This window comes from Calliphora vicina, chromosome 3 (genome assembly GCF_958450345.1).
Source record: "Calliphora vicina chromosome 3, idCalVici1.1, whole genome shotgun sequence".
Taxonomy (NCBI): Eukaryota; Metazoa; Arthropoda; class Insecta; order Diptera; family Calliphoridae; genus Calliphora; species Calliphora vicina.
In genome coordinates this window covers 8,123,844-8,141,231 of record NC_088782.1, presented here as the reverse complement: position 1 = coordinate 8,141,231, position 17,388 = coordinate 8,123,844, and the positions used below count along the sequence as shown (strand labels likewise).

Here is a 17,388-nt window from a genome sequence, read left to right as displayed (position 1 = left end):
ATGCGTTTTATAGGCATCTTTGTTACATTGGACGTTTTGGGTCCTTATGGGCACTGCTACACGTTCAATATACATTGATCGCGATCCAGTATCCCGATATTTATTGCACATGTAGCATGTAGTATTGATGGATCGCGATCCAAGTCGCAGAATAACCCAATTTTGCGTGATCCATTACAATGGATCTCGATCCAAATATCACAATATATATTGAAGGTGTAGCAGTGGCCTATAACTGAAAGGAATATGTGGAGCCTTATCATCATATGAAGTGAAGTCTGGTGATGTTTAGGACAGCTGGAAATCTTTGAATGAACTCGGTGCACACAATGAACTCACCTTGTTCTGGGTACCTGGCCATGAAGGCCACGCTGGTAATGAACGTGATGATTGTCTGGCCAATAGGGGCGCCCGACGCTCGTTCATAGGTCCTTATCCATTTGGAATCCCACGTGCATACACTATGGGATGTATTCGTTCTTGGGTTGAATCGGAATTTGACCGTTTTTGGGGTAATTTACGAGTGACGAGAAATGGCAACACCGTACATGGAGGCGCACGATACTCCAATAATTAGGAAGGACTGTGCAATCTACATGGGAAATACGCGAAAAAAACAACTACTTCAACAATTCGTATAAGATGGAGATGCTTTGTGGAAGCCAAAATGCCCCCAAGTTGGGTAATGGAAAAAAATATACGACGTTGCAAAGGTCTTTGAAATATCTATCATTAGATATCCATATTGTCTATATTAATGATTTTCCTTATATCTTAGACATTTGTGGACCGATTTTCTCGATTTTAAATAACAACCGAGCCGGAAGAATTCCGGAGATATTGAGGTATGAATCGTGTATGTAAGTTATTTGGGGGCTTCGGAAAGTTGATTTCAACAGACAGACGGACATGGCTTAATCGACTCCGCTATCTATAAGGATCCAGAATATAATAATAATGTCGGAAAATTATAAGTATTTTGGAAGTTAAAAACAGAATGACAAAATTTTTGGTGTAGGTAAATATGTATGTGTACTGTGAAACATTTTATGGAAAAATGCCAATTTTGAAAAATTTTGAGTTGTGACGTTATTGTAGTTAGTGTGCGATATGTTTATTTATCTATGGATTTTTCCTTTGGTCTCTTTATGTATCTGAAGAGTAAAAGAATGGACTCACTGAAGTGTATACATAATCGTAGGAGGGGTTATTAACAAAAAAGAAACGAATATTAAAATTTCCTTTGTAGAAAGTATCCGATTAGGGTCTGTTAATTTTCTCCAAGAAAACATACATGTTAAAATGATTGGATAAATGTTAAGGACATACTTTGTACAGATTACCAGACTATCTCCTTGTAATCCATCAAGGGTTAATTATTTGTCACTTTCATCATTCATTAACCAATAGTGATCTTAAATCGTAACCAAAATTACTAGTCAACAAATTAGGCTAGGTGTTTAGAAAAATGCGGTCTTCGCATAAACTTAATATTAGTAGGTTCAAGAGTGATTGTATGTGTGAATCAGCATCAATGTTGAGACGAGTGGAATTTATTTAAGTCTAGGAGCTATTGTAGACAGCATTTTAACCTGTTTTCTTTTTAAAATAACCAGTAAACGCTGACACCCGTTATCTACACATACATACATATTTTTATATAAAACTTATTCTAAATTTTGATTTAATATAAATATATGTATATATTTTGTTTTTGAGTTAAATTTTTGTTTTCTTTTTCGTTATATTTTTCTAGTGTGTAATTTTTGAATTTTATTCCGAAAGGCATTTTTTTAGTTTTTCTTTTTTTAATTTTTAATGTTCTAAAATTTAATTTTGTTTTCCTAAATGTTTGTTTTTTATCCAAAAAGATTTTCTCAGTTTTTGTACATTTTGTTTTTTTTTTCTTTTCAATTTAAATGTTTTTTATTTTTTTTTGTTGAAAATATAATTGAAATAATTTAAGTTAAAAAAATACATACAAGTATAATTTTGGGCACACATTTCGTAAATTCATTTTGATTCGTGTAATTTTTAATTTTTAATTTGTTGTTTTTCGTTTTATTATTCTTAATTTACATCTTAATTAAATTGGAATGCTTAAAATATAGAAAAATAATACATAATAATCATGTTTAACTAAATAAGTAATACATTTGAAGAGATCTTTATAGGTTTAGTTTTCGTTTAAAAATATTGATGTTGAAATGAATCTACATGAATGCAGATCGGTGGTCACTGGTTTATAGTCGTATCAACTTGCGTTAATAATTCCAGCGAACATCTGTATGAGAAAGAGTTTGGCAAGATTATCTTAGTTACGAGATGTCAACTTGTGACCAACGATTTGTTGCATTTGTATTGCTAATATATTTACATATGTATGTAGGGTATGTGTGTAAATTTGTATGTATGCAATTGTTCCGATATAAAATCTTACAATTAGGGGTCGCTAATATCCGTGAAATTAACAAACATATGAATGATGAGAGAATTTTCAGTTTTGAAAGTCCTTTTGACAAAAATTGCAGGTGTCTGGTCAAGGAAATCAGTGTAGTTAAGTATTAATTCTAACATTTTAAGTCGAGGGAGACATTTGGTTCTACTAAGAGCCCGAAAGAAAAGATAAATCCAACAAAAGTTATTCGAGTACGAACATATTTCGGTATAAAAGTTTTCAATGCACGTATAAAATTTAAAGTTCTCCAGAGTTTCGAAGTTCGGGAAATTAGGAACCGCTCAATGTCTCGTAGTAATGGGTTTCGTGGGCGGTGGGCATGGCCGATTTTATTGAAACTCGGCATTTTTCTTTTGTTTTACAAAATATATGTAAATTTCTGGACTTTTACTTGGATTGGAAAAATTTTATGCGAAAAAATCCATTTGGACTGTATGGGCCGATTTTGATAAAATTTTATTTTTTTCTTAGTTTGGTCCATATAATTCTCTGTGCCAAATTTCAGCGCTCTGCGACCACTCCTTATAATTTTTGCCAACAAATTTATGAAGCCATCCCTCTGTGTGGTGTAGTGGTTAAAGTGTTTGACTACAAAACCAAGCACCCCAGGTTCGATCCCTGGCAGAGGACGAAAAATTTAAATCATGGTTTTCGAGTTTTTAAAATTAACCTTCCTGTAAACAATCCATCCAAGAAGCCCCCTGACCACTCCTTCACCTGGAAAAGAGGATAACATCATGGAAAAGGTCAGGCAGACCGCCACCCACAAGGTAGGAATCAAAGATCAGCAAGGTTCCCCACCACTACACCAAATACACAGAGGGCATTGTTTAACGAAACTGACACAAGGCAATAATACCAATCCATTGAATCCCTATGACAACATCATACATGTATCCGAAGATCCGCTACAGCAAACCAATCATCTACTTAGCCGGAACAACAACCGTTTAAACTGCTACAAACAATAACAATCGATTTAATGGCAACACCGTACATGGAGACGCACGATACTCCAATAATTAGCACGATACTCCAATAATTTTTATCGGGCTACTTGGGAAATACGCGATAAAAACAACTACTTCAACAATTCGTATAAGATGGAGATGCTTTGTGGAAGCCAAATACCCCCAAGTTGGGTAATGGAAAAAAATATACGTCGTTGCAAAGGTCTTTGAAATATCTATCATTAGATATCCATATTGTCTATATTAATGATTTTCCTTATATCTTAGCCATTTGTGGACCGATTTTCTCGATTTTAAATAACAACCGAGCCGGAAGAATTCCGGAGATATTGATGTTTGAATCGTGTATGTAAGTTATTTGGGGGCTTCGGAAAGTTGATTTCAACAGACAGACGGACATGGCTTAATCGACTCCGCTATCTATAAGGATCCAGAATATATATACTTTATAATGTCGGAAAATTATAAGTATTGTGGAAGTTACAAACAGAATGGCAAACTTATATTTACCCTTGTCACGAATGTGAAGGGTATAATAATAAATAACCTATCTACCAAGTTTTGACGATTAAGGTCCGATGGCTGGACGAAAATTCTGATAGAAATTTAGAGATGATTTGATAGAATGTGAAAATTAGATTTTCGAAACATTTACTTTGCATACATACAAACATAAATTGGTGTGAGTATAAAATACTTAAATACTGGAACGATGGTTATTTATTTATTTATTTATAGTTGTAGGTTGTTGATCTTTTTAAAAAATATACATATACTTGTATAATACCTATACGTTTTTTAGCAATGTATAGTATAGTATTATCACCTTAATCGTTAGTTGTCGTAATGGGTTCGAGTTTAATCCCCGTGGAACTTATGTTGCTTGATGCGGATGCTGTACTATCAATAGCTCCTGATCCTAATCCTGCTCCTGTTGCTTGTTGCATTTGTGATGTAGCGGATGCTGATGGCTCTAAGGAAGATGCTCTGACGGTGGCTGTATTAATACTGCTAGTGGTGGTTATCGTTGCTGTCGTAACTGCTACTGATGATGATGGATGCGACGATGTTGAGGGTGATCGCAGGGGTGAGGCAGCAACACCAACAATATCGGAAATATCATCGGAAAATAGACGGGAGGGTGAAAATGGGCGGGATGGTTTGAAACTCATTTCTAAACCCAGTTCGGTTAGGGGGGAATGTAATGGCGTAAGACTGTGGGGACTGTTGCGTCTGGACGGCGATGATGTGGAAGAGTGTGGTTTTGTTGAGGAAGCCGTCGTTGTTTTTTGCAGTGATTGATGAACCATCGTGTGTGAGGGGGTGCCGCCAATCGAGGAGTGGCTCAGTGATGAGGTGTGTGGCCCAAATGTCATTTGGTGTTGCTGTTGATGCTTTTGCTGTTGTTGTTGTTGCTGCTGCTGCTGTTGTTGTTGATGAAGAGCATGTTGCTGCTGTAAATGCAAATGTTGGAGTTGATGTTGTTGCTGTTGACTTAAAACACTACTGGGATCACAACGACCACCCGGACCACTGCCTGCCATGTGCAAAGCCACAGCCATGCCAGGCGGCAGTTGGGGCATACCCGGCAAATTGGGTCCACAAGGTGAAGGAACATGTCGTGGCCCCATCATTGAGCTAATGCCAGCCGTATTCGATGAAGAGCTTAGTGCCGGAGAAATACTTGCTTTAGGTAGAGGCACTCCTCCTGAGCCAGGCGGTCCCGTCATGGGACCACCGCTAGCCATATGAGGCGGAAGATTAAACAGATTCGGCCCACCATGGCCCTCGCCAAGCTGCTGTTGTTGTTGTTGAGCTGCTGCCGCCATTTGCATTTGCTGACGTATATTATGAGCAACTGCCGCCACTGCTGCAGCTGTGGCTTCTTGCGACATCTGGTCGCCGGTGGCACCTGGCATTCCATTAGGACATTGTCCAGCAACTCCAGAATAACTTAATGGTCCCTCCTGAAATGGAAAAACAGGCTAAAAACAATAAAAACAAGTTAGCATGCAATGTCTGCTCTTAATGATTTGTCTCTTCAACATCACCTACCGAATGGCGTCCATAGGGCATGTGACCCAGACCTTCATCCTTCAGATCTTTGGCATCGCGGAAGACAACAGTTTTTATGACACCCTTGATATGCTCATCCGGCCAGATACCCAGCAGAATGCGTTGCGGCCGACCTCTGCCTTTCGGCCTCAAATCGGGGCCTCCATCAATAGATGGTCCCAGCATATTGTGCACCCGGTTGGCATATAACACAAATGTGGGATAAGGAATATCATACTTTCGTGCTGCCTGCGAAAGTGACAAACCCTCTTTCAGCACACTAAAAATAGCTTCTGCCATTGTCTCGGGACGCCATGACTTCAAAGGACCACGTTCTCGAAATCGCAAATGATGCATTAAACTTTGATTTGTATTCCAACATTTCTGCCACATGGACTGCAATTGATACTGATAACTGTCTGCTAAAGAAGAGAAAATCAAAAAAACATTTAACGCATTCAAGTATATCGTTTTAACTTTCAACTTCCTTAAATATGTATGTATACAAACCTGCTATTGATGAACTAGATGCTCCCATCCAGGCATGCGAATTTTCCAACATTTTCGCCTGAAAATAAAGGTTGAATTTGAATTTTACTCAATAACATTGTCTATATATATGTACATATGTAGGTATTTATTATAAAAACATATTTCGTTAACATCACACAGAAAATTCAAATTCAAAACCCAATTAAGCCTGCATTAACTTAAATATTTCTCTATGTATTTATTCAACAACAATAACAACTGTTCAATATATATTGACTTGCTAATTTGACCTGTATTTAAAAGGAAAAATCTCATACATTTACTCTCGTAGACAACTGAATACTTATGACTGAATGTATGCAATCCTTACGTTTGTCACTCCTTACGTTTGAATTTTATAAAAATCAACAAATTGTAGGTATGCCCAGCAAACACTCAGGTTGCATCTTGAATTGAGAATGATTCGAATAAAATGGGAAAAAATGGTTATTATGGTATTTACCAAATTGTTTTTTTTTGATATCAAAAGGAAAAAATATACTTTGTGTTTGCTGGGTATATGCAACATAAATATGCTAAATGTACTCGTATTTGTTTTGTAATTTCTGCTAATACTACAAGATTTTTTCGAATAATTTGCACGAAAAAATTCACTTTAATGAATACATATTGTTTAGTTATGTGAAGCCATATTGAATTTTGTTGATATTTTTACTGTTCCTAATATAAAAGGTCTTTCTATATTTAAATTAAAATGAAAACAAATTGTGAGATATCATCGACATTTTTTATTCGTTTGAAAGGCCTATCGAAGCCATTATGTATGGAATATAACATCGTGCATATGTCCCCCGCAGCTTCGATTGGTGGCACGCATCCGAAATGTCAAATTTTCCATGACTCTGGTGCATAAATCAGGCTGAATGATGCCATGGGTTGGCTCTGAAGGCATCTGTTGTTTGTGGCTTAAGAAGACCCCACAAGAAAAAGTCTAACGGGGTCAAATCTCACGATCTCGGTGTACAGTTCACATCTCACACAAATCGCTCGTGCCACGTAAAAAAGATGAGGTAGACATGAATCCCGCAATTCCCAAAAAAGTTTAAAAAAATCCAAAAATGGGATTTTTTTGTTTTTTGCCTATACTATCCATACCAATGTCGGGGACCCTTTACAAAATAATTTATTAATATTGAGCCACTAAAATGGGTTACTATATTTTGATATCGATTATGCGATTTGAGAATTTTTTTTCTAAATTTTAATTTTTTTTGGATGGACCTGGTCGGTATCAACAATTTTAAATTTTTTTTTTCCATTTCAAATATTTTGTGTAATGTTGGTTTTTCAAAAAGTATAAATTCCTTATAGGGTAGAAGGGGACCAAACGCCACTTTATTTTAGAGGCGTTCTCAAATTAAAACCACTATACATATTCTTAATATTTCTCTTGTTTCGGATACTTACATAGATATGTTGGCTTTAGTTTTGATCATTTTAATCTTGCCTATCTCATCTTAATATACAAATTTTTTTAACATTTCTAGACTGACCAAAAATGGTGAAACCACCCCACCCATGGGGTAAATACGCCATAGGGATGGGGAAGATTTGTCATTTGTAAAATAAGACAAAAACTCAAAAAATATAAACGTATTTTACTGTTTTATACCTTAATTCACAAAACAAAGTATAAGAAACTAAATATTTATTGTTTATTTCACATAACTTAGCAAAAATTTAAACAAATTGTGACTGATTTTTTCAATATTTTATCAAAATTTTGCTCTACATCACAGGGATTCCTTGTATCTGGCGTATGTAACCAAGGGGGAGTTTTGAGGTTTAATATAACGTTTTTTCATACTTCAAATTAAATGACCGAAAAAACTATTGTCACTTATTGTTCACTACTATTGACATTCTATCACCAACCAATATCTTCTTTGTATCACAAAAACTAAAGAAGTTAATACAAAAAATTCGCATGTGGAAATATATTCACAGCTTGTTGAAAAATCATTAATCGCGTCTGGCTCACATCAGATGTAAAATTAAACTTTCAAACTTTCAGGAATGATAAATAATCGATAAAAGAATACATAACTTGATAATGTAACAAAATCGATTACTCGGTTTTTAAGTTATTTGGTGTTGGCAGATGTGCCCCTGGCGAATGATCCCCCTTCTACCCTACATCTTTTTAGAAATTTATTAGATAACTTAAAAAGATAAAAAGTATTTCTTTCTCAATAAAAACTAGCGAAAAATCGAATTTTTTAAATTCAAATGCATATAACTTTGGAGTCAGTCATGATTTTTAAACAGTTCTCTTTTCTTATTTGCTACATACATTTGTTGTTAGTTCAATGGAGAAAATCGGAAAACATTTGGACCCGCTGTTATAAAAAAACTGGAGTAGGGTGGGTAAAAATTTTGAAAACTTAATTTTCAAATGGGAATATCTCCAAGCCTGCAAGACAGGAGTTGCTATATATCGTCATCTTAAAAGCAAACGCACGTAACCACACAACAATTCAAAATCGAGTTTTTGATTGAATATGGTTCTTTTTATTAAACTACATGCTCAGCCAAATATTTAGACCCCTGCGATCAAAAATTAAATTCAATCGGACGTTTGACTTTATTATTATTGATTGGATAACGTTTTTTGCTTCTCCTGTAAAAAAAACACTATGCGCCGTCTGTGGCTTATCCGCAAATCAAATCGCACGATCTGTGGCCAGATCACACACGCAGAGAAAAAATATAGTTGGGCATGGTTACTGTAACCATTTCAATATTGTTACAAGATTTTTAACAATATTATATTCACAGTAACCATTTACATGATTGTGGTAACCATAATATGGTTAATTTACAATTCACATGATTGTATCAACCATATATATGGTTACAGTAAACAAATATATGTTTGTGACAACCATTTATATGATGAAGGACTTATCATATTATGGTGCTCTCGGCGTAAGGCTTATCATAATCTGAGAACAACATATTATGATAAAATTATGTATTCGGATGTATTCGGATTTTCAAATTCTCTTAAAATGTAATCACAAACAGTTTTTGCCCTTTACTGAACATTTTAAAATTTTGAGTTAATACAGTATTGTTGAATGAGTGCGATATACTGATATATCATTGGATAAAAGACGAAATGCGCAAGATAGGATTTGATTTTAGACCTATGGTTTCTTGGGGAGAATTTCATAGAATTTTCCGTAGATTGCGTTTCTACTATACGATTTTTCGTGAAAAAAATCGACCCGCCTAATACATACATACATACATATACAGGCAAATCCCGGTATAACAAACGATATGCTGTCAGGCCCATCGTTAAATTGAAAAATTCGTTATATCGAGATGTTTTTTTTTTATCTTTAGTAGTTTTTACTAATTGTTCTTCTGGAGGATGGCTTGGTGCATTATCCGCGATTAATAAAGCCTTCATTGTAAGGTATTTCGATTCTGAAAATGATTCAACGTGTAGAAAATTAAACTCAGGGACAAACATTAAAAAAACAGATTTTGAAGATTCCAGATTCCACTTAATTTGTGTAAAGATAATTTACAGGAAACACTTAGTCACGATAAAATGTTTGTTTTTATTTACTTCAAAATACATGTTGAGAATTTTGTTATTTCATGTTTCATTCATTTATCAAAATTTTTAGTTTTTCTTTCAATGAAATTCTTCTACGGTTTCTCATATTTAACTCACGTGAATTATAGCCTATTTCACAATATCGAATGAAAGATTTCGTTCGAATTCTAAGCGAAAAAAGCTGATTTTGGATTCCCTAACTTCATGTTTATGTGAAAGAATCAGTTTTCTTTCGCTTAGAATGCGAACGAAATCTTTTATTCGATATTGTGAAAACAAGCAATTGAAACCACTATAGAAAAAATGACAGCACTTATTATTAACCATTGAAAAATTATTAACAATTGAAAACGGTACTGTAGCGACTTATTTTCTTATTTTTAAGCTGGACGATGCAAAGTCTTCTATTAACTCTATTGATGGCTACATGAGCGACAGTCTAAAAAAATGTTAAATTTAATTAAATTTCAGAAAAATATTGATACCTTCATTTTGAAAAGTTGAAAAAAAAATTGAGATTTTAAAAAAATACTGAATATGTGTAGGAATATTGAGGAATATACAAATACAGCCATAGTCGTATCTATTTACACACACTGAAAATTTAAGTATTCTTCGAAATAAAACAACATTTTGGTACTTTAAAGATACATTTGAAGAAAAAAATGTTCATTACTACAATCCTTAAAGGGTGTAGATCACGTTCGTTAAAAAATATTACGAAGAAAGGTCCTAGTTATTGCTTAAATTCGCAAAAGTAGACCTAACCTTCAGTTTTCAAAAATATTTACACAAATTTATTCTTTTTCAAAAGTATTTACACATTCCTTAAAAGCGACTAAAACCTCTATAGTCTTGGAAAAAACGTCATGGTTTTTGCTAGTCAGTTTTTGTTATTAGTTAAATTCAAATGTTCTTAAAAAAAGTCTATAAAAAGCATTCAAAATGGTGAAAATAAGGGAAATTCCCCTCGAGATGCGAACTGAAATTGTAACCAAATTTAGAATGGGTGTATCGGCGTTGGAATTAGAAAAAGAGTATGGAATATGTCGGAAAACAGTATATAATTTAGTAAAAAAGAAAAATACATACGGAAGTCTTCAAAATAGAAGTAGAAGTGGTCGAAAAATGAGAACAAACAAAGAGGAAGATTGTTCAATTGTGAAAGTATTCGCTGAAAATCCAGATGCAAGTCCAATTAAAGTTGCTGAGGAGTCAGAAAACATTATTGGAAAACATATAAGTGACAGTACAATACGAAGAAGATTAAAGAATTATGATATAAGGACTTATGTTGTCCGAAAAATAATAGATATATCTCCCAAAAACAAAATAAAACGTCTAGAGTTTGCTAAGGAGTATATCCATAAGCCAAAGGAGTTTTGGCAAAATGTATTATGGACAGACGAATCTTCTTTCCAATTTGAAGGTTCATTTGGAAGAACATATATGCATCTTTCAAAGGGATCAAGGCAAAAAGCATTGCAACCTTTTAATAGATTTGGTGGTGGCTCGGTAATGTTTTGGGGATGTGTCTCTTATAATGGATATGGGGATCTAATACCAATTAAAGAGACACTAAACCAATCGGGATACCTGGATATATTAAATGACCATGTGTTTCCATCCGCACGAAGACTGTTTGCTAGTGAAAATTGGATTCTTCAGCATGATAATGCTCCATGCCACAAAGCATGGTTACCAACTACCTTTTTAAATAGGGTTGGACAAGATGTTCTTCCGTGGCCACCACAGAGTCCTGACCTAAATATAATTGAGAATGTCTGGGCAGCCATAAAAAGGAGGAGAACATTGAAAAATGGCCGTAAACGAGAGGAAACAATTGAAGAAGTGAAATGTATATGGAATAGCCTGGAAATTGACTTTGTGCGAAAATTAGTTGATTCAATTCCAGATAGACTACAAGCTGTTATAGACGCGGATGGAAATTTATCTGGTTATTAAAAAAAAACGTTACTTTTTTGTTGTTTTATCTTATTTTTAATGATGTGTAAATAATTTTGAAAACTAATGGTATGAACTTCTTTTTCGATTTGAACCACTAATTGGTAGATTTATTTATAAAATTTCTTAGCTATCATTATCTATAAAGTCTATGGATTGTGATAGAAATCTTTTTTTTTCCAATTTTATTTACAAGGCCGCAAAATTTTGATTTTATCCTAGCTTACTTAATTTTTTTAGTGTGTGTAAATATATACGACTATGGCTGTATATTCCACAATAAACAAATTTTTGAAACAAATTATTTTTCACATATTTTTTTTTTTAAATTTTTTTAAAACTCTTTTTTTTATCAAAAAAAATTTATGTTTATCTTGAAGCTTACTTTTGTTCTATTCTAAGAAGTGCTTTATGGAAGTATGTACATGAGAAACTTTTTTTTTTGTTGGACAAAACATACCGAAATGTTAGAGAACCTTTAAAAAAGTATATTCAAAAGTACGTTTTTTTAAATAATGTAAAATAGTTACACTGCAAATACATACATTTAATATACATACAATGTACTTTACATAACACAATAAACGAGTACATATATGTACATATAAATGTATTTACAATGTATTCATGGTTTCCGTTAATTTTCTTAAAATAACATAAATAAGTTATTGTTAAAGTTGTGGTAGTTGTACTTACATATTTATTTACTGTCAATAATAGTAATAATAATTGCATGATGCAGTTGGTAGGTAGGTACTACTACAAAGCGCGTACTGCAACACAAACGTATTGAAGGTGTTGTATTCCACTAAGATGGGTTGTGCACTCTTTGAATTGTGTAGTATATATGTAAAATGCATTTTATATAACTCTATATATGCATATATATATGTAAATTTATATATAGACGTGTTTGTATATATGTATGCATTTATTGTTTATTAAACCATTCGTCGTCGGAAATTGTACACGATATATGTACTAGTGAAGTGATGTGATGTTTTGTGTTGCGTTACGTTGTTGTGTTGTGTTGTGTTGTGAAGTAAAGTAAAGTATAATATAATATAATTAAATTTTCTACGGATTATAACATTTGAAATATTAATGCATGTCTGTTCTTGTTGTGATATACGAATAAATCAAATGTTACAGAGTTGAGTGGCCCTTTATGGAATTAGATTTGTATTCTATTCCCTTGCATTTAAATACATATTTGACAGTCAGAATGTTTCTCTTTTGTGCCCATTAGAGAAAAGTATTTCACTAATTATCGAAATTATGCACACGATGCACAAACACACACACACACTCAGAATTACATACATACATATGTATTTATGCAGTTTCGTATAGATGCATTTCTACAACCCAACACTCGAATATGATTGCACCTCCATTCAAATAATGTCACATAAATGGCGTATACAAATACACCATAATATTAGACATACAAAAACATACATACGAACGGACGGACATACCTACAGCTACCCGGCAGTTTGAAAGGAGACTGTTGTTAACTTTTTATCCAATTCCAAAGAAAGTAAATATTTTAGAACCAACAAATGTACTCTGAAATAAGTAAGAGTGAACAAATTTGTTGGTGAAAAAAGATTGCTTTGGTGAAACAAATTTAAAAAAAAATGTTGGGTAAAAACTATAGGTAGTCGCAGTTTTTTTGCTTTTATCTCTGCCATTTGTGGGCCGGTTTTAAGTACATATATGGGGGATTTTTGAAACCGATGTCTTCCGAACCGTGCACCAACGTTAGTCCTATTAGATAGTAATTTAGACACAATTTTTTAAAAGATCGGTCCATAACTCTCTGAGTTAGAGGGGGTCAAAATTTGACATTTTGGCAAAACTAGTGTTTTTTCTCATCCATGTAACTTATTACCTATTGTTCTTAGAAAAATTTGTCCCAAATAGTTTAGATAGCTATTTCTTAAATTTTTGGAAAAAAATTTAAATGTTTGACTTTTACAAAATATAAAACTTTTATTTCTCAAAAGAAAGCTTATGTCTTTTCCTTGAAGAGCTTTTTGATCGCTTAGTGGGATGCGAGTTTATAAACCGGATAACCGGTTAACCGAAAAACCGGTTTTTCTTCAAAATTTCGGTTTTTTGCAAACCGGTTAATTTGAAATGTTTATTTTCGGTTAACCGGTTTATATCACTCGGTTAACCGGTTTTAAAAATTTGGGACTGAAATTAATAAATCTCATGTTTTGTTGCATTTTTTTATATTCATTGTGTACACATTATATCAAACATTTGGTCTGATTTGAAACCTAAACTGCTCATTTACAATATAAACCTCTTTAGATAAAACATTTTAAGAACTACAATGATTTTAAATAGTAGAGGATGATAGGTTTACTTAAAAACTTTTTCAGCATAAATTCCTGAAAAAGTGGATAAATTTATAAATACTGAGTAATATGCCCACATTTTAATGTTGAGCTGAGTTTGAATTAAGATGGGTATTTAAATGTCAGTATCAATTGAACTGACAAAATTTAAGACAAAGTATTGTTCTTCAGCATTAAATTTCTGTTCTAAAAAAAAAACTGAATAAACAACAAACAAGTTAACATGCCACCAAGCGACCACAGTAGCTTCACCAGTTAAAAATTATGGGGAGGATGTTGTAACATGAGCATATTTAATATGTCAGCTTTGCTGAGTTTTCTGTAGCTAACACTTTCGTTAACTAATAACTATTTAGTACCAAAAGCAGCAGGGTACTCTTAAGCAAATACAACATATACTACAACAATAAGCATGCATTTACATAGATATTGGGGTATGGATGGATGATGTATGGATGTATGTGAATATGTTACATATATGATAAATAATACTAGAGAATACGACATACTGGAGTACTCGTAGTTGCAGTTGGACACAATCATACATCCGTAGACACATGTACATTTATCACTCATACCCATATTAAATAGGCGACAGATCGGCTGGACTAATAACAGTAATGCATGTGGGCCGCTGGGCTGTTTTAGCGCTTTTTAAACAGGCTTTTAAAGTGCAAATTTCGTGAAGAAAGATTTTAAGGTTTTAGGTTTATAAATTTATTAATTCGAATTAAGAATTCGTCGGCGTTTTTTTTTTATTTTTGGGAATAACAATTGAATGGAAAATAATGTAAATAAATAGACATAGTTGACTTGAAATGTTACATTAGCCAAAAACGTATATAGTTAAGAACTTAATAAAAATTAAATGAACATTTTTATGCATTTTGATACTTGACAACTGTAAAGGATTTTATAAATCTTTTAGATTTTTCTAAACTAGAATCAAGAAACATTGAATTGGATTTTGCTAATTTTTTAAATGATTTCCTGGGCAAATAAACGCAGGTTTATAATCTTATGAATCATAATTAAATTTCACCAAGATAGGCTATTTTGAGAATTCAAGTGTGCTAAAGTAAACCGCTTTATGTTGCGCTTTATCGTTACAGAATAGCTAGTTATGTTTTATATATGAAGTTTGAAAAAGCTGATTAGCTGTGCTAGTGTTTTAATGCACCTTTAAATTTAAACAAAAAACAATGCAATATTTGTTCGATAACTAAGTGGCAAGCACTTAGCAGACTAGTTAATGAGTTAACTGGATATACAGAGTTAAATACGTATCTGGATCGTATAGGAGGCAACGCTGGTACATTAACTGTGTTAATGTCCTAGATTTAGTCGAATTAGTAACCAATGACAAACTAGATTCATAACATAACGAATTTTATTTGTATATAGTGTAACCTTATCTAAGGAAAATTTAATGTTCCTTTTTGGATGTTGTAAATTAATATACTTGTTTATGTTCCCTAATGAAGTCTGAATGTACAATATTGCTGAACCTGGAAACACCATATGGAGACTATTAATGCTACTTTTTCTTTTTACAAGGGGAGTAGGGCTCCTAATTTCCCGAACATTTTCCATTCCTGGGAGGAAATTAAAAAATCGTTTTATTCCTCGGAATTCCCGGGAAATTTTTAATACTAAATTAAACCAAAATCCAGTAAATTTTTTTTTCGAATAAGAAGTCTTAGATTTTTTCCAGCGTTTTAAAAGATGTTACAATGTTGGTCCAACACTTTTAAGGTTTTATACTATAATAGTGGAATTGGCCAATCTGGCCAAACACTTAGTTTTAATCGGTATAAAATCTATTGCAAAAAACTTAAAATTTTCGACTATGTTTAATCTGGAAAACATGCTTAGTTCACTTCGAAAGAGACATTTCGCCAATCAAACAAATTTAAACCACTATTTTTGTTAATATTTTCTTTAAATATGAATATCCATAGAAGTTGTTATGTTATGCACACTATAATTCCTTTAAGAACATTTTTTTTATACCCTTCACTTTCGTGAGAAGGGTATATATAAGTTTGTCATTCCGTTTGTAATTTCTACATTTTTCATTTCCGACCCTATAAAGTATATATATTCTGGATCCTTATAGATAGCGGAGTCGATTAAGCCATGTCCGTCTGTCTGTCTGTTGACAGACAGACCAGAAGATCCAAATCTTCATTAATTCCGTCAGACATGCTTTCGAGAAGTTTGCTATTTAAAATCAGCAAAATCGGTCCATAAATAACGGAGATATGAGCAAAAAACCGGGACAACCTCTATTTTTGACCTATTTTTGATCTATATCTGGATTACTAAGTCATTAATATAGACAATATGGATATCTAATGATAGATATTTCAAAGTCCATTGCAACGATGTAGATAATGCTATAGTAAGTTGGACCTACAATGGGTCAAAATTGGGAAAAATATTTTTTAACCCGAATTTTTTTTTCATCAAAAATTTTTTTTGCCATACATTTTTTTTCTAAAAAAAAAATTTTAAAATTTTTTTTTTTAAAAATTTGAAAAAAACTTTTTTTAAAAAACAATTTAAAAAAAAAATTTTTGAAAAACAATTAAAAAAAATTAAATTTTGTTTACCTAAAAATATTTAAAAAAATGTATTTTAAAGTATAATTTGGTGAAGGGTATATAAGATTCGGCACAGCCGAATATAGCTCTCTTACTTGTTTATTTTAATTTTTATAATTAAAATTTTATTCATTCCTAATGATCAGATTTATCTGCTGTGGCTGAAAAATTGTAGTTGGGTTACAAAAATTCGTTTATTTCAACAATGATGATTCTTTGCCAACTATATGTTGCCTAGAACCGATAAAAAAATTATGAATATAACGTAATCATTCGATTGGCAACAAATTTGACCATCATAACAAATCGGAATATTGAAACTTTAAGAAGAAAACGTAGAAAGAAATTCCCGAAAAATCCCGACAAAAATTTTCCGAAATTTTTCCCGCGTAGGGGAGTTTAAAAATACTATTTATGGTAAAATTTATATCTTCGGTATAACTGGGAAGATGTTTCGAATGCAGTTATTCTGCTTTTGATCTAGAACTTTAAATGACTAAAGTTAATTCCACGATATGAATTCTTCAGCTCTCAATTGGCAAGCTACGTTAGTTGGCTAAGAATAGCTAATGAATACAATCCGGCGCGATTAGGTATTGGGGAAAACAACTATAGCTGAAATGAAACAAAATCAGTGACAAATATCGGTAGACCATAGAAAAAATCCTGTGAATCCAAAATCTTATGTTACTAATATTTTATCTCTTAATAAATTCAACATAAATTAGAATCAAAATACGGGATTTTTTAAAATTTTTAGCTTTTGTTTAGAAACATTTGTACAATATAAATTTATTCAAAGTATTGGCCCTTGTTAGCTATGTCTAAGGTTTGAGGT

At 32.7% G+C, this 17,388-nt stretch overlaps 1 protein-coding gene across 1 annotated transcript in view; it reads right to left on the bottom strand.

The window, feature by feature from the left end:
• Positions 1 to 4,256: 4,256 nt before the first annotated feature.
• Positions 4,257 to 17,388, bottom strand: part of bab1 (bric a brac 1) — a 201,168-nt gene continuing 188,036 nt past the window's right edge. Inside the window, exons 2-4 of the mRNA XM_065504014.1 lie at positions 5,995 to 6,052; positions 5,485 to 5,906; positions 4,257 to 5,396 (exon numbers count right to left, since the gene is read on the bottom strand). Coding sequence (XP_065360086.1) covers positions 4,257 to 5,396; positions 5,485 to 5,906; positions 5,995 to 6,052 — 1,620 coding nt within the window. The remainder of the gene's footprint in view (positions 5,397 to 5,484; positions 5,907 to 5,994; positions 6,053 to 17,388) is intronic.